Consider the following 24,285-nt stretch of genomic DNA (forward strand, 5'->3'; position numbering starts at 1 on the left):
AAGAGAAGGGAGGAGGGGGGGGGGGCTCTTTTTCTGTGGCCGCCGGGGTGCGCTTTGCTCTGTTGGCCCGGGAAGGTCGGGACTCTCGTTCCGGGGCTCGGTGATGTCCACGCACGCTGCAGGGCCGTGGGGGTGAACTCAAAGAGCTGCTGCGGGCTCGTTGGTCTGCGTAGATGGGTAAGAGGGATGATCGTCGTCTCGATATCGGCTGAGATTCGGGAGTGCTTTCGGATGTCTCCAACGGCGTCTCCGATGACGGTGGGTGGCGAGGAAGTGATCGAGGGGCGTTCGGGCCTTGTTATTACCTCCACCGGTGCGTGGAGGGAAGGTAGAGCTGGGTGCTGGTTCGAGGAACTGGCGGCTGCGCGATCGTTGCGCACTCCGCGTACGTAAGTGACACCTCCATAGGGCGCCGGGGGTCAGCATGGTGATGTCTCCCAAGGATGGTCATTGCTCGAATGCGGGGTGGGACACGCGTCGGCTCTTCCGGGTTTCGGTGCACACCGTCGGCGGCCGGTATCAATGTCCGAACGTCATAGTACCCTGATTCCGTTTGATATTCTACCGCTTGGATGCTATCGGGTAGTTAACACACTGATAACTGCTATAAAGCAAAGCTTTCTACCTCTACCAGCCAACGGTCCTTTCGTGGCGCGCGGGACAAGAAGCTCCCAGCGCCGCTGGGGAGGTGGAGGGCGTGTTGCGGGTGACCACCTCTTTGCGGTGGAGCTGCCAGTAAACGGAGCCGTCAGACCCCCTGTTGGAACGTCTCTTTAATGGCAATAACTGACTGATTCACAATGATGATGATGCCCGTGCCCTAGGTGCTAGGAGCAGCGTCTTCCCCTTCTACAACATACTCCCGGCCACAAAAGAATAAAACAACGTCCACATGTAGCAAACGCCTCCTGGCATACACAGCTTACCGCCATACTCCGCAGCAATCTAACGTATGTGCAAACCAGTTCCGTCATGACCGCCCTTTTCTTTTTTCCCGTGGCTTTCCATCCGATCTGGTTCCCTGCTTTCTTTCGGTGTACCCAGCTTGGAAACCGCGTTGCTTCTGGCGTGTTCAGATTATCATTTGAACAGTGCCTGCTGTGCTGACGGTTCCGGTAGCCATTCAAGTACGCGCACACTGCTCAATAAGTTAGTGAATCAGCCCCTGTATTTGCCAATATATGCGGTCTATCACTGGCTACGCAATCATCAGTCGTAGGCTTCTGCACATCATATACGTATGTGACCTGCGAAGCATGGGGTGATGTCGGCAACCGCCTCAATTCCTTAAAAAGCGTATGTTCGCGCTCACGCACCCAACCTCTATTATCTGGCTCCGGTGAACTTGGATGCTTCCTGGATTGTCCTTGACCCTGTACGTCCACTTCAGAACCCTTAAATGCCCTTGCTTCGTTTCTTTCTGTGGTGTCCTGTGCGATGGATGCACCACCTGGAGAAAGGGCAACAAGGCTGCTGTGTAGACTTCAAGCAGGGTCCAGTTTTGATTTGTCGTTGCGTGGCACTCGCGTTCTCAGCACGCAAGACACTCCCCTCGTTGTCTGATTCGCAGGACTCGACTCCCGGACCGGTCCTTGAAGCGTCCATCCGAGCGAGGTCTTCATAGCTACTAACCCTTGCACTTGATCGCTGTGAATGAAGTGTTGTGTCATTGTTGTCCACAGCTGGTCAGATTCTTGGGGAACGGTACGTTCGTCAGCAAGTCTGCAGCCAAACTTGCCTAGTTGCTTCACGAAAGCACTGTTCATTTCCGTATTTGGGGCGTTCGCGCAAATTGTTGGTACAGCAATTGCACGGCCCACATGCTCGGCGTCGTCAAACTGGCTGCGTAGTCTCACTTTGTGCCGTCTCTCTTTCGAAGGGACAGCCGACGCAAATGAGTTTACAGCTACGTTTGTCTCCCTCCCCCCCCCCTTCCCACTTTTTGGTCCCAGCTTCTCCACGAGGTCTTCCTTGAGAAATGTCCGCTGGCTGCCACCGTCCAGAATGCCTCGTATGTAATATGGGCCGTTGGGATTGATGATCCACGACCGGAAGGTCTGGAGGCAAACGTCGTCCCCCACCTGTCAGCTAATGACTGACTGATTTACAATTATGATGATGCCCGTGCCATATGTGCCAGGAGCTACTTCTTCCTCTTCTACGCAATTCCGAAAAGGGTTCTTTTCACTCCCGAAGCACAGTGTAGATGGCGAGGCGATAGGGCGCTATTACTTAGCGTTCCGCGCGCTCACCCCCGCGGGCCCATCAGCGGGACCCTTCCGTTGGCTTTGCCGTCTGCTTTAGCGACGGTGTTGGGCCTGTTTTGGCGCAGCTCTGCGTCCACTGCGCGCTTACTTCGCACTCCTTGATTAACTTGTTCGACAGCACCTCTTGGGTAACCTGGACCCGAAGGAATTAAGTGATCATACGGCAAAGTTACCTTAAGGACTGGTTTGTAGGGCGGGAAAACAAAATGTAGAAACCACATGCAGACATCTGGCCGCAAGAGAAACGCTGCCTTTTGCTCAATGCTTGTCAGGAATGGGACTGCGTTTTCTGAATTGGTGAATACCAATTCGGTTGCGTTTTAACCAGTCTTACAAAAGATGAATGTCCCAACTGGTTATGATGAATAGCGATTAAAAAATTCACTCAGCTTTCTCGCAATCCTCAAGCATACGAAAGTATTTAGTTTAAATCTGTATAAATGGAAATCACATAGCTCACATGCCCGATTGTTTCGGTGTCTGCACTTTTGTCGCGCGGTGGTGCAGCCCTGAACTAGCACATCAGGATGGCTAGGTTCCGCTGTCTCCCCCTCCGGAAGACACTCCTCTCTGTTTTCTTTCCGCCGACGCACGGCCGGAGGCTACAGCGGCGGCGTCCGCCGCTGGAGCCCGGCAATGGCCGACGCTGCTGCGTTCAGGACGGCACCACCACAAATTTCAGGTAACGGCTGGCAGAATCTCGGGTTTCATTCTTTTTAGATCCACGTGCATGAATTCAAGTGACGTCGCATGTGGAATTGTTGTGGGGGTCATTCACAGCTTTGCTTTCGAACCATCTTCCCAGCGTGGATTGCAGCCAGTTTTTTAGCGAGGCCTATTCATTGTCAGTCCCGGTATCCCCCGGAATTCTCCGCACGAATTCTGGCGTTCGTTTTTTTTTTTTTTCATATACTGCCATGGTGTAAAGAGTCCTCGGGCTACTCGCAGTCGGTCCTTGGTCAGCGTGAGACTGATAATTGAATAGCCACAGTATATTTCCCCTAAGTAGTCACTGTTGACATTGCGTAGCGCTAAATCTAACACTTTTTTCAATGGGTATTGCCTTTCTGTCCTAAAAAGAGCGTCCGTCGACGCCGGCGTGAATTTGAGCGAGTAACCTAGGTCTAGTTCTTTCAAACAAAACTAGGTTTATGTCGTCATCATAGCCTCTAAAATAAAGAATTTATCTGACTGCCTGCATAGAAAGGTTGCAAGTCAACCAAACTTAGAGAAATTAAGGCAAAATGTGTTGATAACTAGCTGGAGCAGCAACGCAGCTAGGCTACCTGCAAAATTGCAACCCGCCTTTATTGGCCCGCAAGGATGGTCAGGAGGAGGAGAAGTGTTGGGTAATCAGGAGCCTAGGTTATAAAACTGCCATGAGACAAAAGTGCGGGCAGCTAAATAGGCGGAGAACAGAAGTAAAGTAATTCAGTTCATTAGAAGGACTTGTTGCTGGGCGAGTTGGTGCAGATTCTCAAAAGGTGCAATCTGTGCCAAGGAAGATGCCACCCAGAGAGAGGTACACAAGGACTGGCGCTGACTTGCAACTATGACCGTCTGATATGATATGCCCGTCTGTATTTATGTGTGTTTCCGCGTAGAATCAACGTTAGTTGCAAGTCTGCGCTTGTCCTTGTGTACCTCTCTCTGGGTGGCATCTTCCTTTGCGCAGTATATACCTTTTGATAATTGAGTTGAAACGAAACTGGAAAATATGGGACTGCATGAAAATCCAGCCGAGTGCTTCGGGAACGCTAATAGAGTGGCAACAATTAAAAACCGAAGTGACAACAATTAAACACGGACATCGCCAGACATCGGTACGGACATTGCGGTGTCCTAAAGGGCTTCGCCATTAAAACAATTAAAAACGCTAATGGAGCACGCATACCCGCATCTGTGCGGCTTCATGACCCTGACTGACTGCAGGTGGCCCTAGGGAATGCCGGTGATGTGACCTTCCACTTAGCAAACGCCCCCAACATACAATGAGTTTGAAGTTGCTTGGAACATTGTTATTAAGCTCATCATCAAGGCTGAATATAGGCGCAACAAACATACTCTCTCATGGGCGATTCGTCAATTCCCATTTGGTTGTGACGACAACGTATCCACTCGAATTAGAACTCCGCGCCGCTCGATTTGACATTACCGCGTTTGCCTTCACATTTTATAAGGGTTTAGGTGTCCTCGAAGTTGTTGAATTTATTTTATTAATGCTGGCTACTTGCCAGCATGCTCTTCCACCTTTTGCCCCTCTGCTTGGGGACCCTCTCGCCAACCTACAAGCGCACATGTAAACGCATATCAGCAAGTACACGCAAAGAAACGCGCAATAAAAAAGAAAACATCCGAAGAGACTGGTATTTATTATGCCCTTCAGGAAGTGGCACTCCTAACCCGCTTCTTCGTAAAATTCACCTCTCTTTACCGCCATGTTTGCTTCCTACTGCGGTTTGTTTATTTTGCACAACACCGTGCCTTGTACATGTGTGTAAGTCACCCGATGATGCCGGTACTATAGTCATTACTTGTAGAACATGACGCCTTCAAATATCCGATGCAGACAAAACACACATATGAAGTGTGCTTCCGCGAAACTCAGTCTCGAATTTTCAAGCTGCAATATTCTACCGGGTTTCCTTCAGCTGCCGTGAGCGTGTAATTCTGCAGTTTGTTTGTTTAATGTGTGGGGGGTTTAGAAACAATATCAGGGTCTCCTGAAAGGCTGTTAGCGGAATAAAGGAATAATAGGCGAATATGCATACATTTAAATGTAAGCAATTTGTTAAGCAGTTAACTACCCACAATAATATAAAGGTTTGTCGCGGTACTACAGGAAGGAGGAGAATGGTACACCGCTTAGAAGAGACGAGACCAGCTGGCCCACGGCAGTCAGCTGGACGCGATCTCCGCGTGCGGTGAGTTCTCGATAACTAGAACAGCTCACTCTTTATTTTCTATCTAACGACAACGCAACCGGTTCAACCAAAGTGGCTTGGCCCGCAACGTTTGAGCACCAGGAGAAGAGCAACAGTTCGTCTCATACTCTCGTGTCACCACAGCCGACACGCATTGCTAATATGTCACCCTATATTGCTGTACAACAATGGTAGCTCTATATAAAACACAACCGACGTCATAGCTCGATTTTGATTGGCTTTCGCTCCCGCGCGCTCATGGGCGCGCGTGTCATAGGTCTCATCCCTCTCGCTACCGCGATCATCAATATTCCCACACTCCACAGCAGTCTATACGCCGACAATATAGCAGCGTGGGTAACTCACGGCAGAGACGCCCACATTGAATCCACCCTTCAAATCGCAACGGACACCATAGAAAGGTTCGCCCACTCAGCAGGCCTCTCATGGGCCCCTGAAAAATCCCACATGCTCATCCTAACTCCGCGCCGCCGGCCCACCCCTTGGCCTCCCCCCATACAAATCCACATCAATGACCAACCAATAACACCTACGTCAGCCCTCACTATACTTGGACTGACCCTACAGCAAAATCGAGGCAACTCTTCCACGATACAAACACTCAGCCGACACGCGACACAAATAGTAGGACTTATCCGTCGAATCACCGCCCGCGGCCATGGTCCTTCCGAAAAAGAGAGATTACAACTCGTTACAGCTCTTTTCACCTCACGACTCACATACTCCCTTCCTTACTTATCGCTTACAAAAGCGGAACTCGACAAATTGGAAGCCTTGCAGCGCAGGGTATACAGAGCAGCACTTCTCCTTCCACCCAACACCTCTACCATCCGCCTCCTTTCAAGTGGAACATATAACATAATCCCCGAGCTCCTCGAAGCCCACCGCCTTAGCCAACTTGCTCGTCTATCCACAACTCCCACAGGTTCGATCGTCCTGCAACAACTCAACCTCACTGCTCCAGGCCCCCCCGCCCACCTTCACCCCCTACCCCTATCTCACCGCGAAAACCTCGAAATCCTCCCCCTTCCCCGTCACATGCATCCTAACCACCACGCAGCCCGACGAAGGGCCCGCGCCTTGGCACACTTACGCCTATTCCCCCCATCTCCTGACTCCATTTACGTAGACGCCGCGGAATATAGACACCGACCTGCTTTTTCGGCTGCTATTATTACAGAAGACAGACCGATCCCAGCAGCGGCAGCCACCATCCGCACAGCCCACCCCCACGAGGCCGAGGAAGCGGCAATAGCTCTGGCCATAACACACCAACCACCCCCATCTCACATATTCTCCGATTCTAAGACGGCCGTACGAAATTTCGCGCGGGGACACATCTCCTTCCCTGCTCGCCAAATTCTCCTATCCCGTCCTCCTCCCAACAAAACCATAATCCTGCACTAGACCCCCGGCCACGTGGGCTTTGGCGGTGCGGAAACGGCCAACCTGGCCGCTCGAGGACTCATTTACCGAGCACCATACGTGGACGTCTCACAGCACGGCGCACGAAACGCTCGCGAACCCCTGCTTACTTTTAGCGACATTACCACGCATTACCGCCTATAGCGGCTAGAACTACCGCCCCCTCACACGTCTCTTCCTTCACCCTTGGACATATTATGGCGACAATTACAGACCCATTCCCTCCCCACCAGACACGTCCTCCACCACATCTATCCCACATTATATCCCCGCCCAAACTGCCCGGCATGTGGCGCTCAAGATACCACGCCACACGCCATTTGGGAATGCCCCTCTTTAACCCCGCTCCGTTTACCCAACCCTCCCACTACCTGGCTGGAGGTGACCGGGAGCTCCTCGCCCGAGCTACAGCTCCTGACCTCCACTAGGGCTTAGGATTACCTGGCGCGCCTCCCTCACCTGAGGGACACTCGCTAGGACTGAGCCTCGTCAGAAATAAAGTTATTCTCTCTCTCTCTCTCTCTCTCTCTCTCTCTCTCTCTCTCTCTCTCTCTCTCTCTCTCTCTCTCTCTCTCTCTCTCGCAGTTGGTCCGTGCGAGGAGCGCCACTCGCAGGAGGAGTTCCAGCTGTGGAGTCCTGGCTTCCCGGAGCCGTACGCGAGCAACCAGAAGTGCTGGTACTACATCCGCCGGGCCACGGACGCCGTGTGCGGCCTCGAGTTGACCTTCCTGCACTTCGACCTCGAGCAGAGCGACGGCTGCGTGTACGACTACCTGGACGTGGACGGGCAGAAGCTGTGCGGCTCCATCTCCCAGGGTGCCGTCCGTGAGTGATCTGAAACTGCACTGAGCGGGGTCGCTCTTCGGTCAAAGCGCGCAGCGGTCGCTGTCTCAGCTGTCCGTCCGTCAGCTGATGTCCTTTTGTCTATACGCGGACAGCCAAGGTCGCAATGAGCTGGCACATGGGGAAGATGTATTTTCGTCGGTGCTGTTTCTTTCTAGCCAGACAGGAACCTCGGCATTGACCATAGCGGCAGCAGAAAGCCGGGCGCGTCATTGTTTCGCGAGGCAGAACGCAGCGCACGCTTCCTTATTTCTCCGCGCGTGATGGGCGTGTTCCTACGCTGATATGCGTTGTTAAGATCGGCCAACACAGGAATTCCTCGCAAGCCCTAGAGCAAAGTGTGCGTGGATGAATCACCTAGAGGCACGAGGAGGCAAGAAACCCTGGCGCCAGCGGCGGCGGCGGTTTCAAGTGGCGGCTTCTATATCCTGGGTTCATCGGACGCTGCGGGCCACTTCTTTTCTTCATACACGTATGAAAGAAGGGTCCACCGAAAGGAAGCTGCAGTTTCAAGTGTCCAAGCTCTTCGGTTTCCAACCATCGGCGAGAGCAGGAAGTCGCTTGTCTTTACGTGCTGGGAGCCGTGTTGAAATTCCGTTCTCACGGGGCCTCCAAAATGAAGACTTGCGCAAAGTGGTGCAACTCCGGCACGGGACACGATCCATGACGTGGATATTCACCCTTTCCATCGACCGAGTGGTTCGTGTGCATCAGCCACGCCTCATGTCGTGGGCGGTACATCAAGTGTCGTCCACTGCCCACCTGATTGGACAACCTGTGTGAAGTTAAATTCCCTAGCCAGGGATCTGGGGAATACGAACTCTATTTAAACGGCTGTATTCGTGTTATTCTTGTTCTCCTGTCTCGACTGTCATCATGTAGAATAAACCTCCTGTACAGTTTCCTCCTAAGCAGTCATCTCGAGTCTTTAGTCCGACACCATGGCGAGCCGGGACCTGCGGGCCTGAACGAGTCAGACAACCCAAGGGCCCCTCATCTCTAACGCTGGTTGGCAGCAGCTGGGATGGACCGTGCCTCATCGTGCTGTCTCTGCGGGTGAGCGTTTGGCTTTTGCTATGGGATTCGCCAGGCTTCAGATTTTGAGAGAATAATCTTGCACTGGGAATCAAGCGCTTGTCAATTGAGAAGGGTTAATCTCACGACATTGCTTGGAAGCAGAGCCAAAGCAAAGCAGAGAAAGCGGGGTCATGGACCTAATGAAATTGCCAAAGTCGGACTTGCTCTTGTTATGCGAGGAACTGTCAGTAGAAGTGCCAAGCAAAATAACGAAAAAAGAGCTGTGCAAGATCATTCCTAAAAGCGTCGAGAATAACGACGAGCTTGTACATGCATGGAACTTAGTTCGAGAAGCTAAAGAGAAAGCGGAACAGGAACAGAAACGACTTCAGGAGGAATCTGAACGAGAGTGGGAGAAAGAGAAGGAACGGCAAAAGTGGGAAGCTGAAAAAGCGGAAAGAGAGCTAAAGCGACTGGAGCTTGAAAAGGAAAGACGAAAAGAGGGCGGTAGCGCGAGAGCCGAGACTCCTGAAAGAACATGCGAGGCAGTATCGTATCGGATGGATAAGTACATGCATCCATATGAAACTGGACGGGACATAGGATTGTACCTAGGAAATTTTGAGAGAACTTGTGAACGGGAGAACTTTGCTCGCGGTACTTGGACACAACGGCTTCTGACACTCTTGCCATGTGAAGTAGCTGAAGTGATAGCGAGACTTAGTACGGAGGATGCGGCGGATTACGAGAAAGTGAAAGCTAGCCTGCTGAAGAGATACAGGCTTTCAGCTGAAGCTTTCCGCCAACGTTTTAGAAGCTCAAGCAAAGGCGACAGCGAGGGCTATCCGGATTTCGCGTATGGCCTTAAGACTAACCTTTTGGAGTGGCTTAAGGGAGCAGGGGCCTATGAAAGCCGCGATGGAGTTGTCGAATGCATTTGCCTTGAGCAATTTTATCGAAGCATCCCCCAAGCGGTGAAGCTGTGGGTTCAAGACAGGGAAAATGTCGGCACAGTTGAAAGAGCCGCAGAGCTAGCGGAAGAGTACGCTACTCGCAGAAGGTTGAGCACAGATGAGAGTGCATCACACGCTAGAAACGTGACGCGGAGTCATGTTCCCAGCAAAAAGAACCTTTCTTCGAAAAGTTCCGTGCAGGCGGAGGCGCCAAAAAGAATGGCGGAAAAGCGGGAAGATCAGTCGAAGAGAGAGGGTGCAGACAAAGCAGGAAAAAAAGAGTTTGAGGCTAGTAGTCCACTTCGCTGCTACAACTGCAATGGTGTCGGGCACTTTGCAGCCAAATGCACCAAACCTAGGGTAGTGTTCAAGTGCGTCGATGAAAGCGACGAAAATCTAGAGCTCCTTAGGCCATACTTGCACAAACTGCAAGTCAATGGAAAACCTTGCAACGTGCTTCGGGATAGCGCCGCAACGATGGATGTTGTCCATCCGTCCTACGTTGCAGCAGACGATTTCACGGGGGAAGTCGCATGGATAAAACAGGCGGTGGAGGAACACAGTGTATGCCTGCCAATGGCTCGGGTGAGGATTTGCGGGCCGTTTGGGGAGCTGATCACTGAAGCCGCAGTCTCGAAGGCCCTGCCACTTCAATACCCTTACCTCTTCTCAAATCGATCGGATCGATTGCTTAACGAGGGAGGCCAGAAACTCGGAGAGGGAGTGGTGCAAGCTCTGACAAGGTCTAAGACTCGCCAGCTCGCCTCTCAGTTAAGTCAGATTCCTCAACCTAAGGTAGCCAGAGAGGCACGTGCCAACCTACCATTGGAACCACTTGAGGAGGAAGAAGTGACGGGTTGTCAAAGGCAGACAGATGCACAAGGCTATGACCGAACAGGGACGATCACTGAGGCAGCAAATGAAGCAGAGAGCTCTGAAGGGGCAGTGTTATCTCCAGCTTCACGCAACTTTGATCGCCTTCTTAAGGTTAACCGGGAGTCACTAATAAAAGAACAGAGAGAGGACCCCACTTTGGAGAGATTGCACGTTACGGCCAAAGAAGGCATTGCTCGACGCAATATAACTGTGCATGAGAAAGGAGGCTTACTGTATCGCCACTACCAGGACAAAAAAGGCAAAACACTCGATCAGTTAGTCGTGCCTGAAAGGTACAGAGCGGACATTTTGAGTCTGTGCCACGGGAATGGCTGGTCAGGACATCTTGGGATAAATAAAACAAAAGAGCGGCTGCTAATGGAATATTATTGGCCAGGATGTTTCAAAGACGTGGAGCGCTATGTGAAATCATGCGATGCGTGCCAGCGTGTGGGCAAATCGGGGGAGACATGGAAGGCTCCACTGAAAATTGTGCCACTAATTTCGGAACCTTTCCGTCGGCTTGTAATAGACACAGTAGGCCCTTTGCCCAGGACTAAGTCAGGCTACAAGTACCTGCTTACCATGCTGTGTCCAGCCACAAAATTTCCCGAAGCCATTCCGTTGAAAGAACTGAGCTCCTCAGAGATAGTTGACGCTCTTCTATCGGTGTTTGCGCGTATAGGATTTCCGGCCGAAATCCAGACGGATCAGGCAACAGTTTTTACGAGCGCTTTGACTACCACGTTCCTAGAGAGGTGCGGAGTAAAGCTGCTACACAGCTCAGTGTATCATCCGCAGTCTAACAGTGTGGAGAAATGGCATTCGGTTCTAAAGCGGGTGCTACGTGCTCTGTGCTATGAGCACAAAGAGGACTGGGAGGACTGTCTGCCTGCCACATTATTCGCTTTGCGTACGGTTCCCCACGAAGCTACGGGTTTCACCCCAGCGGAACTTGTGTACGGAAGAGCCCTGCGCTCCCCCCTCCGAATGCTGAGAGAAATGTGGGAGGGCACAGGAGAGAACCAGACAGTGGTAGAGTACGTGCTTCAACTACTGGACCGCCTTAACAGTACGAGGGAGATAGAAAACCGCAAAATGAAAGCTTCCCAGGGGGCTTCCAAAGTCTACTATGACAAAAACGCCCGCCTTCGAACTTTCCGCGTGGGCGATCGCGTCATGATTCTTCGGCCATCGAGGAAAAATAAGCTGGAAGTTCACTGGGACGGTCCTGTAGAAGTTATGCAGAAACTTTCTGAGACGAATTATGCGCTAAAGATTCCAGGAAGAGGGAAGCAGGTGAGAATTTATCACTGCAATCTCATGAAGCCGTACATGGAACGCAGCGGGATCGTAAATCTAATGCTAAACGAACCCGAGGAGCTCGATAGCGAGATTTTAGATTGGAAGGAGAACGCAGGAGATAGCGTCAGCGTGGAGAAAATCGTGGCTCTTTCGGTAAATACAGAATCTCTGAGTTCGGGCCAGATTAACGCTCTAAAGCGGCTGTTAAGCGAATTCGCTGATCGATTCAGCAGCCGTCCAGGAAAGACACACCTCCTGACGCACGAAATAGAGCTCACGTCTGACGAGCCGATACGGTCAAAACCATACAGGGTATCACCTCGGCAGAAGGAGATAATGGAAGCTGAAATACAGCGCATGCTTAACTTGGGGGTAATAGAGCCAGCTGAGAGTGACTACACCTCACCGCTGATTTTAGTTGAGGCACCAGGCAAAGAGCCTCGTTCCTGTGTAGACTACCGAAAGCTGAATGCTATTACCAGGGACCAACTATACCCGATTCCGAACATAGAAGAAAGACTAGAAAGAGTGAGCGGCGCAAAATTCATTTCCACCCTCGATCTCGTGCGCGGATATTGGCAAGTACCGCTCTCAGAAAGTGCGAGCAGGTATGCCGCTTTTATCTCGCCGGTTGGCACCTTTCGACCCTTAATGCTTAGTTTTGGGCTGAAGAATGCCCCCTTCAGTTTCTCGAAACTCATGGACATCGTACTCAGGGATATGCAGGGCTTTGCTCTCCCTTATTTGGACGACGTCGCTATATTTTCAGAAACGTGGGAAGAGCATCTAGAACACCTTAAGAGCGTGTTTTCTAGGTTGCGAGAGGCCGGACTAACTATGAAGGCGGAAAAGTGTAGGTTTGGTTGCGCTCACGTGGCTTACTTGGGCCATGTTGTCGGCCAGGGAACTAGGAGTCCATCAGAGCTAAAAATTGCTCCGATCGTGGCATTTCCCCAGCCTCGAACTAAGACGGACATTCGATCCTTTTTGGGACTGGTCGGATATTACCAGCGGTATATCCCGAACTATTCACAGCTGGCAAGCCCCTTAACTGACGCGTTACGAAAGGGAGCACCCACTAAAGTACCCTGGGATGCTGAAAAAGAAAACGCATTCAAGAGTCTCAAGGCAGTGCTTATGTGCCGACCTCTGCTCCGAACCCCTGACTATTCTAAAGAGTTTATAGTCCAGTGTGACGCCAGTGATAGAGGAATGGGTGTTGTCTTAAGTCAAGTGGGCGACGACCGCGAAGAACACCCGATTCTGTACGTCAGCCGTAAGCTGACCTGTAGAGAGGAAACGTACAGCGCTTCGGAAAAAGAGTGCGCCTGTTTAGTATGGGCGTCGCAGAAGTTGTCGTGTTACTTGTATGGAGCAAAGTTCATCTTTGAGACCGACCATTGCCCTCTCACGTGGTTGAGGCAAATGTCCCCCAAAAATGGTCGCTTGCTCAGATGGAGTCTAGCTCTCCAGGAGTATAATTTCTCTGTACGCTACAAGAAGGGAAAACTGCATGCGAATGCTGATGGCTTAAGCCGACTGTTATGAAGTAACTCAGTTGGATCGCCTCCGGGGTTTCTTTTTATTTTAACCTAGTTTAGGGCAGTCGGCCAGTGGCGTTTTCTGCGGGACCTATACCCTTGCTTTGGCGGCACCAAAATTCAGCCAAAATCAAATAGCTTCTGTGGTAAAGTGTTTCTTTATCGGTGCAGGAAGCCTGGTGGGTCTTTGGCGAATTCTGAACGCTTGCGTGTGGGGCGGTGCAGTGTTGCATGGGATAGCCCACTGGTGCTTTCCTTTGTTAATTGTTCAAGATCGTATGTTCCTTGGTGGAAGACGGCCCCTACACCCAGTTCCAGGCTCATCTCTTCCTGCCCAGCGGTCGTCAACGCTGGCCATTCGAGATTTTTCGGGCCGCGGAGGAGCTGTTAAGATCGGCCAACACAGGAATTCCTCGCAAGCCCTAGAGCAAAGTGTGCGTGGATGAATCACCCAGAGGCACGAGGAGGCAAGAAACCCTGGCGCCAGCGGCGGCGGCGGTTTCAAGTGGCGGCTTCTATATCCTGGGTTCATCGGACGCTGCGGGCCACTTCTTTTCTTCATACACGTATGAAAGAAGGGTCCACCGAAAGGAAGCTGCAGTTTCAAGTGTCCAAGCTCTTCGGTTTCCAACCATCGGCGAGAGCAGGAAGTCGCTTGTCTTTACGTGCTGGGAGCCGTGTTGAAATTCCGTTCTCACGGGGCCTCCAAAATGAAGATTTGCGCAAAGTGGTGCAACTCCGGCACGGGACACGATCCATGACGTGGATATTCACCCTTTCCATCGACCGAGTGGTTCGTGTGCATCAGCCACGCCTCATGTCGTGGGCGGTACATCAAGTGTCGTCCACTGCCCACCTGATTGGACAACCTGTGTGAAGTTAAATTCCCTAGCCAGGGATCTGGGGAATACGAACTCTATTTAAACGGCTGTATTCGTGTTATTCTTGTTCTCCTGTCTCGACTGTCATCATGTAGAATAAACCTCCTGTACAGTTTCCTCCTAATCAGTCATCTCGAGTCTTTAGTCCGACACCATGGCGAGCCGGGACCTGCGGGCCTGAACGAGTCAGACAACCCAAGGGCCCCTCATCTCTAACAGCGTCTCCTTTTACAGAATGGGCTTGCGAATGCAAAACCTCTGCTCAGGCACACACCGTGTGATGCCTTGTGTCGGAAAAACAAGGAAAGAGCATGATTGGCGAAGTTAGGTATCTATTCGTTATTACGTGCACATAATTGTCGTGCAAACGCAACGAAAACGAAAAATATAACCTTGTGAAAAGCCACCCCAATATAGCCAATATAGCCAAATGACAACTAAAAACTGCCTACTCACCCAGTTTTGCTAATAATACCCGGCTACAAGAACTCAATATACAGTAACAAAATCACAAAGCCAGTGGCGTCTCTAAGCGCTGCCGGGGGGGGGGGGGGCATGGGCCCGGGTACCAGGGGGTGGGGGGTACCACTTGTGCCTCTCTAATGTGTAAAGTCGCCGTCGAAAACTGTAAGGTGTAACGAGTCCCCAGCTTACGCCTGATTAATTTGCGTCCACACCAGCGTATTGAAATTTGCTTCCTGGTATAGTGAAACAAGGCGAGGAGAATTTCGGCATCCAATCCAAGAATGTCCCGGATGCCGACGATTGGTGCGGCTTAAAGAGTGAATTGCCGGTAGGGCGACCGGAGGCGAAGGAACGATTCCTGTGTGGGGGTGACGCCGGTGTGACCGCGAGGCGCGGAAGGGTATGGCAAGCAAGCTTGTGCCTCGAGGGGGGCGACTGGGTGGCCAACTAAAGCTCCTTCCTCGCGTCTACGGCCGCTTTTTGGGCGACGGACGAGAGCAGTATGGAGGACGCTGTGGTGTGTCCTTTGCGGCTTTCTACGTGGTTTCTTGTTGCGCACACAAGAGGTTGTGTGAGCTCATGGTTTTTGCGGGGACGTGCTGGAAACTGTGAACCCCAGTCCGCTTGTCAGATTTTCAGAGAAAACCAAGATGAAAATAATTTTTTAAAAAATCGGCGGCGCCTCCACTATTAGTGGAAGGCTAGAGAAACGACAGAGCTGGCGGCCCCTCTCCCTTCGTCGGAGACCCGGCTGTTTCACTTCACAAAGATTTCCGAACTTGCTGCTGAAAGTTCTCCGTGACTGACCGGCCCGGATCATTTTATCCGCAGGCTTTCACATTTCTCCCAGAGTGGACCGCATTAGCATCCACGGCAACGGTTCGCGAACTCGGCATCTGTAGCGCGAACGCGTGTGAACTGGCGAGGAGAACACCACGCGAGAGGCCTCGCTTCGTCGTCGTAGCTCGCTCGCTCGACCCATGGAGGAAAAAAAAGTTTAGGAGGGAGCGTCACGTGACAATCGTGAAGCCTAGTCATAAAAAATAAAAAGGAAAGACTGATGGGAGGTGTTCTATTCACGTGACAGGCAAGCGGTAGTTCTTTGCGCCTCATGTGGCCCTTCGCCGACGCTGCGTGCGTGCGTCTATCCGTTTGGTTGCCGGGCCGTCCGCGTATCCGAGTTTCGGCGACGAGTCGTTGCGCGCAGCTCTGCCTGCAACCCGAAACGCGCAGCGGCCTGATCGTGCGGGCAAAGTGGTCGGACGGGAGAGGCAGAAAACATCTTTGTTTACTGAGCTTTCGGACCCGTCGATGTTAACGCCGCAGTCGGAGAGTTGTGTGCCGCCGCCGCGTGCAGAAGTGGAAATGATCTTTTCAACTTTGCCGCTCAGGCAAAGTTGAAAAGATCAACCATTTCAACCGTTTCTTTAACCATTTATTGGCAAGGCGCAGTCAGTCCACAATTCAGCAAGGTCCCTCCCAGGCGTAATCTAGCATTCGTTTTTTTTTTTTTTTTTTTTTCATATAACGTATTGCACCGATCGAGCGGTCCTCAGCGGACAAACAGCCGGAGTACTGCTTGCGACGCGAGGTGGTCACACCCAACATAAGGGTCCTGAACCCTTTGTTTTCTAGTGCACTGAAGTAGATAAAAACGTACCATCACGCCGGAGCACCGAAAAGGCGAACGTATGCAAAAGCGCGCGCGAAACCAAAGCTAGTCTCACCACCTCCCCGCCAACACGACACTCGTTACGCGCGATAACTCAGCGAATGCCAAACGCAATCGTCACAACACACCTGGCAAACACCGCGCAGCTGTAGGCCGCTCCATGCTTGTGAATGTTTACGGCGGCGCGTTCGACCGATCCAACGTCAGAAGTTGATTGATTGATTGTGGGGGTTTAACGCGCCGACGCAACGCAGGCGATGAGGCGCGCCGTAGTGGAGGGCTCCGGATTAATTTTGACCACCTGGGGATCTTTAACGTGCGCCGAAATCTCGTACACACGGGCGTTTTTGCTTTTCGCCTCCATCAGAAAAGCGGCCGCCGCGGCCGGGAATCGAACCCGCGACCTCGTGCTCAGCAGCGCAACCAACGTCAGAAGTGAAATTCGGCTTGCAGCTCGTGAGGGTGCTTCGTAAGAATGCGATCGAAGTCTCGCCTTGCTTTGAACAGCGACAGCGGCAGTACTTCCACGATACGAAGCTTGGAGCGCAACGCTGGCGAACAATCTTGTACGGCGCCTTCGGCGACGGCGCTCGCCTCCATCTCCACCGGCAGCCAGCCGGAGCCACTAAATGCTACCGCGGGCCTGAGAGTGGTGCTTTTTCCATAATGCTTTGCGCGGGAGGAGCCCGAGGAGAGGAGAATGCGGCGTCAGAGGAGGTTGGCTTGCCAAAGCTGTGCCGCCTGACGTCGTGCTCCCTCCGAACATTTTCTTCCTCCATGGCTCGACCCAACGCCGGCACGTGCAGGAGGATAAGCAAGCACAAATACAACAGAACTTTTTCTGGCGAAGTTTCAGGCAGGGGGCGCGCGAGCACTGCGGAGGCGCGAAATTTGAATTTCATTGGGTGGTAGCAGTAACTGCGGATAACGCCGCCACAGCCCATTATGGCGAATTACTGCTCTGCACTTCCGACGGCTTTCACATTGAGTGGAACGGCTTGAATTTTTGTTTAATTCGGGGGCGGTTCTTTAATTGTTTTCTGTTGTGGATAATTTAGAGTGCTAGATTACGACTTTTCTTGTTCTTGTATTATTTATTTCAAACCTTTCAAGCCTATGAGTGCATTTGCCTTTCCGTGTCGTAATGTGGCGGCCTGGGAAAGCGAAATGGAAAGGTTTTTGCACGCTATAGGCACATAATTTGTTGTTAGGTTTTATTTTTTAGGTTTTATTTTTTTTTTCGCTTCAAAAATAACCCATTAGGCTCACATACTTGTGAAAATTCCTATCTGGACTTTTTTCCTTGTAAGTGTTGTGCACTGCGTGCCAACGCAACCTTTTTCTTTCCAATTGGCTGCACATGTTGGACTCCCCGCCGCTGCAAACCCCGTGCACCTCGGGCGCTTAGGGTGTGGCAGTGATTAGGTTGCCGGTTTCATGGCGTTAAGGTCCCGAATTCGGTTCCCGGGGCCTCCCTAACCACATTTCTTCCCCTGAGGCGCGCACTCCCAACACCTGCTCGTGGGATCCTTGCCTCCTCGCCACTTTTCCTCACAATTCTTTGAATAGCATTTTCACCCTGACCACTTCAACGACAATGATATTTTTCTGGTAATCGCTCCACAACTTACACAAGCTTGCACAACTCCGCTGTTAAGAATCTCGTGGAGATGAAACTTCAGGAACGGGTGCGGCTGCCGGGACGAAGAATTACATGAAAGTAATTAGCTTGAAAACGTGAAATGGAGGCTGGTGTAAACTGTACAAATTACGTCTCTGTCTGTGAGGCGGGGGTAGAGGGGACAGCTCGGGGGTCCAACAATGAGTGAGGCGATTGGGCTGTTGCCATTTCTCTCGCTTGCACTCACCAACCAGTTCTCGAACCAACCAATCGCGAAGGATTTGAAATCGCTTGTTAATAACTGACACTTTTTAACCTGTTGACTTTCGTTCATTGTGCCCAGCAACGCAGTGCTTATGATGCCTGGATGACGGTGGAGGGTGCGTCGTACCCCATGCAGCCCTGTGTATTAAAAAAAAAGCCCGAGTAATAAAACTCGAAAAACAAGGGATGAGTAGCTTGTCCAACAGATTGTAGAAGCAGTCGAACAGTTATGTAGCCATCTATTTAATTTAAATGGCGGTTATTAAAGTAAATATAAGACTTTTTATCCAATGTTCGGGCTAAGTTAAAAGCACACTAAACGCGTATTTGCATGTTTTCTGCGTTGAGCGCATAAATAAAGCAGATAGCCTCGTGCTCAGTTTCTCTATTTTGCCATGGCTTCGAGAAGAGATCCCACGCAGTTTTGAGTAAAGAAGTATTCGAATTTCATTTGTGGGAAGCGCGAATGAAAACGATGACAAGAGAAGAAAACAACAGCATAGACGAGACGAAGCGCTTCTCGCTATTATTAGAAGCTGATGAGCTAAATAGTTTGCTTTATTGGGTGCATTTTTAAAATGTAGAGCATGAGTAAAAAATGGACAGAGAGCCAAATTAACCGTATAAGAAAACATAAACACCTGGCAGCGCACCCCTTTCGTATCACCAGCCATTCGGTAGGCTGAGTGCTGCTCCTCCACGAAGAAATTGGGATCATACGATAGAAGAAATACAACAGAGCGGCAGTTACTTTCTGCGCCAGGCGAGGCGTGCCAAAGAGCAATTTTGGAATGTTACTGTAGAAACAAAAAATTTATCTGAGGTCGGTCGAATGTTTGGTGCGATAAAAGACACGACAGTTGGTGTCGTATGCATGATCCTTGCGCTGAGGTCATTTACCGTAAAGAATCAGGCAGAACAAGAACCACGTCCGTATAGAAAGCTACGAGCAAAGCGCTGAATTTCCTGCGAATCAGCAGGCTACAAACGGGACTTCGGCTTAACGTTGATCTACGAAAGCCTGCCCAACTGGAGAAAAAGAATGCTGCTTATGTCTTACATTTTCAGAGAGCGGCAAAGATAACAAAAATAAGTTCTCCCGAAGCCTCCCGCCTGCGTATACACAAGCACGGACTGCGCTGCACATAGAAGTTCCGTGGCAACGTGACCCCAGCCACCCCTGAGGAAGGATCCTAGCTCGTTCAACGGCACGTGTCTATTGTCAGAGGCGATCTTTACACATTTCAACGGGTATTGTTCAGCGTCATCTTCGTATGGCAGGAAGCGGAGCATGGAAAGCGAGTAAAGGGGAGAGCTAAGAATTAAATTTGCCGCATGACGCCTGAGGGAGGGTGAGGGGGAGTGGGAAGGTCGCGAAACAGAGGGTTATGCGGGATTTGAACATAAAAAACCGACTGGGGAGAGCTTCTTCGAACCAAAGGAGTGAAGAGCAAAATAAAACAAAGCAAACAAATCTGAAAAGTTGTCCTTGTTGCTATTCCTTCCTTCGTAACACATGGCCATTTGGGGGTTTGGCCGAAATTGGGAGCTTAAAGGAAATAAGGTACCCGGTTCGCAAAATTCATAACACTGAATTTAAAAAGTAACAGTTCTAGAATAGTGCGTGCAGAGTGAAGCCTGAACGTGATGTTGCGGGAATAGGGCAGGTTCGCACCACTCTCGCAGAACCCCGATTCTAGGAAAGCTGTGGTGTGTTCCAGTCTGCTTGCACACTAAGACGAACAAATGAAAGAGAAGAAACTGACGCAAACACGTAATAGCAGAAATGAAGCCGTTTAAATTAACCCATGCCAAAAGACAAAGGAACGAAATCGAGGAAAAAACCGCAAGTGCAATATATTAGAAAAGAAGTTGCTAATACGTATCGCCAGGCTTTCGCCTTAAAAGAACGTTAGCAGACAGGACCGCGCCGAGGGAAGTTTCTGTCGAAAAGCGGAGGGTTTCCATAACGTAATACGAGCAGCAACTGTTTTGAATGTGGCGCGCTTCTATCGTCTGCTTTATTTTTTTGCCAGTCGGCCATAGTCACGTGATTGCACTGTCTGCCACCGACGGCGGGAAGTACTTCTTAGGACGAAAATTTTCAAACAAAGAGCTCATGTGAACACCTGGATAAAAATAAAATGAACTTTGTAGTGAAATACAGATTAATAAAATAAAATTACAATAAAAAAAATGTTTGGATTTGCTTGCCCCCAGTAGCCACCAGTGCAGCAGTTGAGCGAGAGAACGCACTGGAAGATGTGCGTGCCCTAGTCGCGCATCCTTTGAGCGCGCTGCCCTGCACCGATTACGTCACCTCAATAATCAGTAAAAAGTATGAATCGCATTTTTAAAGCGTTTTAATCCTGCCCCTAAATATTATCATTAGCTTATTATTATCACCACAACTGTGCCTTGCCCGAGTTTAGCTCAAACTCGGGCCTTCTGGAATAGCACCCCTGATGTATCTGATACGATATGATAGCATCATCTGTCACGCAGCACGCTCCACTCGCACTCCTGTCTACAATGACGTAGTCAGTAAAGAACGCGTCTTTAAAAACGTCTGCAATAGAGGTTGTAGATCTGTTTTACGCTATTTCACCTCCTCTATCTGTTATTGTGTCTGTTACAGTGCAACGCAGACTCGGCGGGTGGCAGCGGGTGCGCTTTTCTAGGTGTTTTTCAGGTGCCAAACCTCCGCCGCGGTGGCGCGTAGTTGGATTTGTCTGTGGCGGAACATAGCGTCCGTATTGACACACTTTTGTATATATAGACTTCTATGGAACTTTGGCGTATACCAAATCTTACGGTTCGAATTATCCATAAATTGAAATTATTGAATTTGGAATTAACGAATTAACAAGCTTTCATTGTGCCACCCTCGACGTTATTTTCTTGATCAAGAAACAAATCGCAATATTCATAGTAACAGCAAATTTCAACTTGAACAAGGACGGTATATAGGAAACAGGTCCCCAATGCTGACTATCAACGTTGTGTGATGTTTTATGTATGGATGTGCGCTTTATCATTACCAAATTTTGTTTATAGTCAACATTCTTTCGGCGTTCCCTGTCTGCCATCATTGTTTTAAGTGCACTTTATAAGCGACCCCAAACCATCCACCGCCAGCGGCGGCGGCGGTGGCGTTGGCGTCCGCATTGCTCCTCTATATTTAAAAAAGAAACAGCATCCGGCGCCAGGTTTCGATCCGAGGACTTTGCGGCCGCAGCGCGACGCTCTACCGACCAAGCCACGGAGGCGACGCTGATACCAGTGGTAGTGACGCGCCTTACATCTTTAACGCATTCAAACTACGTCGTCAGCGGCGTGCGTTGGCGACTCAGCGGCATTATAGCGGCTTGATAACTGCGTGGTGTACACGTGATACTACAAACCCGATGGAAGAGATGGAAGAGAAGGCGGCGAGGCGGTGGGCTGCGGGGGCCGAGCGCAAGCGCCGCAAGCGGGCCGACAACCGTGCATTCGCACTTTCACATTCTCCCCCTCGGGGAAATGCGGGGGAATTTTTTATTCAAGTTGAAATTTGCATTTAATATGAACCAGCTCGCCAAGCAGTTCTACATTATTCATAGAAAACGCCGGTGTTAGTGTATTCGTAATATGCGCCCCAGCCAACTTCTGGGGTGCTCCAAACCATGCTAGCTCTCGAAGCTAGTATGGTTCATTTTGCATAAATGACAAAATGCTTCTTATTTTGCTGATACTCTTTCTGGTATATTGTTCATTGCTTACAAATAACCGGCACATCACTTGTTATCTCGTATCTTCATTTCGAGTCCCATGTATATTACGTATGCTTGTATTGACATTTCGAAGCTCACGCTTTCAGAACCTGCGAGTATTCTTTTTACATTTGTATCTAAAAGAAAGATTGGTGGTATTACTGCGAACCAGTATATGCCTAACCCTCCACCCGCAGTTTTCATTCCGGTGAAGCCGCTTTAGTCGGCGCCGGTCCTGGGCTCCTTCTCGCATCCGGCGACGGCTCTTTCACAACTGTTATTTCACTCGCAACCGCCGATGACTCTTTCACAAGTTGCACAATCGGCTGACAACGGCGGTAGCGCCGTTATCAGATGATTGTGGAGAGGCGACAGAAGCACGAATGGGTGCAAAAACGACCGAGACCCGCCGCCTTCGTTGCCGCCTCAAAATCCACCTCGCCGAGTATGTACGAATTCCTAGCGGTTGAAGAGCAGCTTGCCCGGTTAAAACACCGGCGCGGGCCCGCAGTTGTTCTACGGCTCGAAATGTTTTGCAAGGACATTTTCGCCCGTGTACTTCACGCCTAAGTATGCGCCTATCACCGGTTGCCGGTTTATCCGTGCACGGGGGTGGCAGGAGGGAGGCCTCACGCACGGCTTCGTGTCGCTACCGATTACATGCCCGTTTCAACGGGGAAGCCTCAATGGGCCCTGTCAGCTGTCTTCCGTAATCGAGTGGTTTGGGTTAAAATTGGCGCGTTACACAGGCACTAACAAGCCTACGACGGGGGAGGTAAACCGACAGTCACATGTTTGCCGCTAGACTAAACCCCGAGGTCTTACGGGCTTTACCTCGCCAAAGGACGGACGCATGTCGTTCGCTTGGAGGAAGAGCGGTAATTCAAGGACCGTCTGCCTGAACAGAAGCGCGAATTGGCGCGAAACCCGCGGAAAGCCACAGCCACCGTCGTCACCGCCTCGAGTTACAGCTCATCGAGAAGCTGCGAATCTTTCCTAGATAAAGAACTTGCTCGTTTGGGACGCCAACGTTGGCCAATATTACTTGTTCAGCTAAAAGGGCTTTCAAACATTTGAGACGGCTTCTATCACTTCTGAGTATGCGCATCTGACCGGTTGCCCGTTTATGCGTGCATGGGTGTTCAGGAAGCGGGGAGGTGCGGTTGGGGGGCTGCACGCGCATCTATAGGTTTCGTGCCCTCACTAACGACGTGTCCTTCCTGCTGGAGGTCTAAAGGCGGACATCCAATGGCCTGGTGCGATTGGTCCGATGTCCTCAGTGGTCGAGATGATTGGGTCGGCGTATTACACCAACAGCAAGATGCCTAGGACGCGGGAGTAGAACAGACAGCTCCATGTTTGTCCGAGAAAGTAAATCTGGGCTTCTTCTAAGTTTCATCCACCAAATTGTTTAGGACGCATGCTCAAGCGCAAATTACAAGCAAACGTGCTTTGTATTGTACCCCTCGTGGACTGCGTCCAGCTTCGCAGGTAATCCTTCTTCCCCGAGTGGAAGGGCAGTAATTTTTTATTCGCCACCCCGTATTTTCTGATATAGTAGTAATATTTAGTAACAATAAAGGATATTAATATTACTAGTTATATATGAATATTTATTATTACTACTAATCGATTAGTGTCAGTGAGGGAGGGGAGACATATTTTCTCGGCCCCGGGTGCCGAGAAAATATGTCGAGAAACCAGTAACGCCACTGCACAAAGCTCTAACTATTTGGGCGCCATCACGTGATTAACTCAGCCGTGGACTTACGGGTGTCGCGGTATTGCTATAATCTCATTTGAGCATTTATAACTGTATACTGTAATTGATTTAAACTTCTTTCAAAGCATGTTAACTCATCTCTCGTTCATCTGGCAAAGCAAGTTCGCAGGCTGCCACTTTGCTTCCATGCATGTGTGTCTGCATTGTGTAGCGACAATGTTAATTTCCCGGTTTATAGTTGCTGATTCGAAAATCTTGAATGCACTTGATATGTTTTTGGTGGATTCCTTTTTTTTTGCACGTGCAGGATTTATAGACTGATCTTCGCAACTTCGCACCTTTTTGTTGGCCATACAATTTCTTCAGGGTTTGCGATAACTATCCCATATATATTTCGGAGACGCTTCAATGATCTGTTAATTTAGGCCATTTTTTTTTTCAACCAATGCGTCTTCTGTACAGATTGATAAAAGCCGTAGCACATATCTTTTTTTTTTTTTTTTTTGGTACGGCTGCGTGATCTAAGTACAAGGATTTCTGAACGTAGGCAACAGTTATGTATTTCGTTTTATTTTAGGGTTTTATGTGGCGAAGCTACTCCTGCACTACGAGACACACCGCAGTACGGGATTATAGATCAAAATAAGCCCCCAGGTAATAACTGACACCGAAAACTCGGCACACGGGTGTTTTCTATTTTTACCTCCATCAGAAAAGCAGCCGCCGCGGCCGGGG

The 24,285-nt window shown here is 50.3% G+C and overlaps 2 protein-coding genes across 2 annotated transcripts in view; both read left to right on the forward strand.

The window, feature by feature from the left end:
* The window catches only part of LOC144173288 (bone morphogenetic protein 1-like), a 93,446-nt gene that overhangs the window by 16,994 nt on the left and 52,167 nt on the right, over positions 1 to 24,285 (forward strand). The window contains exon 4 of the mRNA XM_077701802.1: positions 7,223 to 7,462. Within this exon, the coding sequence (XP_077557928.1) occupies positions 7,223 to 7,462 (240 nt within the window). The remainder of the gene's footprint in view (positions 1 to 7,222; positions 7,463 to 24,285) is intronic.
* On the forward strand, positions 8,506 to 13,373 carry LOC144174069 (uncharacterized). The gene is made up of 2 exons (XM_077702498.1): positions 8,506 to 11,625; positions 13,344 to 13,373. Exons 1-2 carry the CDS (start codon positions 8,689 to 8,691, stop codon positions 13,371 to 13,373), a joined length of 2,967 nt encoding a protein of 988 aa, XP_077558624.1. The 5' UTR covers positions 8,506 to 8,688.

Source organism: Haemaphysalis longicornis, unplaced genomic scaffold, assembly GCF_048455015.1.
Source record: "Haemaphysalis longicornis isolate Haplotype H1 unplaced genomic scaffold, Haemaphysalis longicornis Haplotype H1 scaffold_1, whole genome shotgun sequence".
Classification (NCBI taxonomy): Eukaryota; Metazoa; Arthropoda; class Arachnida; order Ixodida; family Ixodidae; genus Haemaphysalis; species Haemaphysalis longicornis.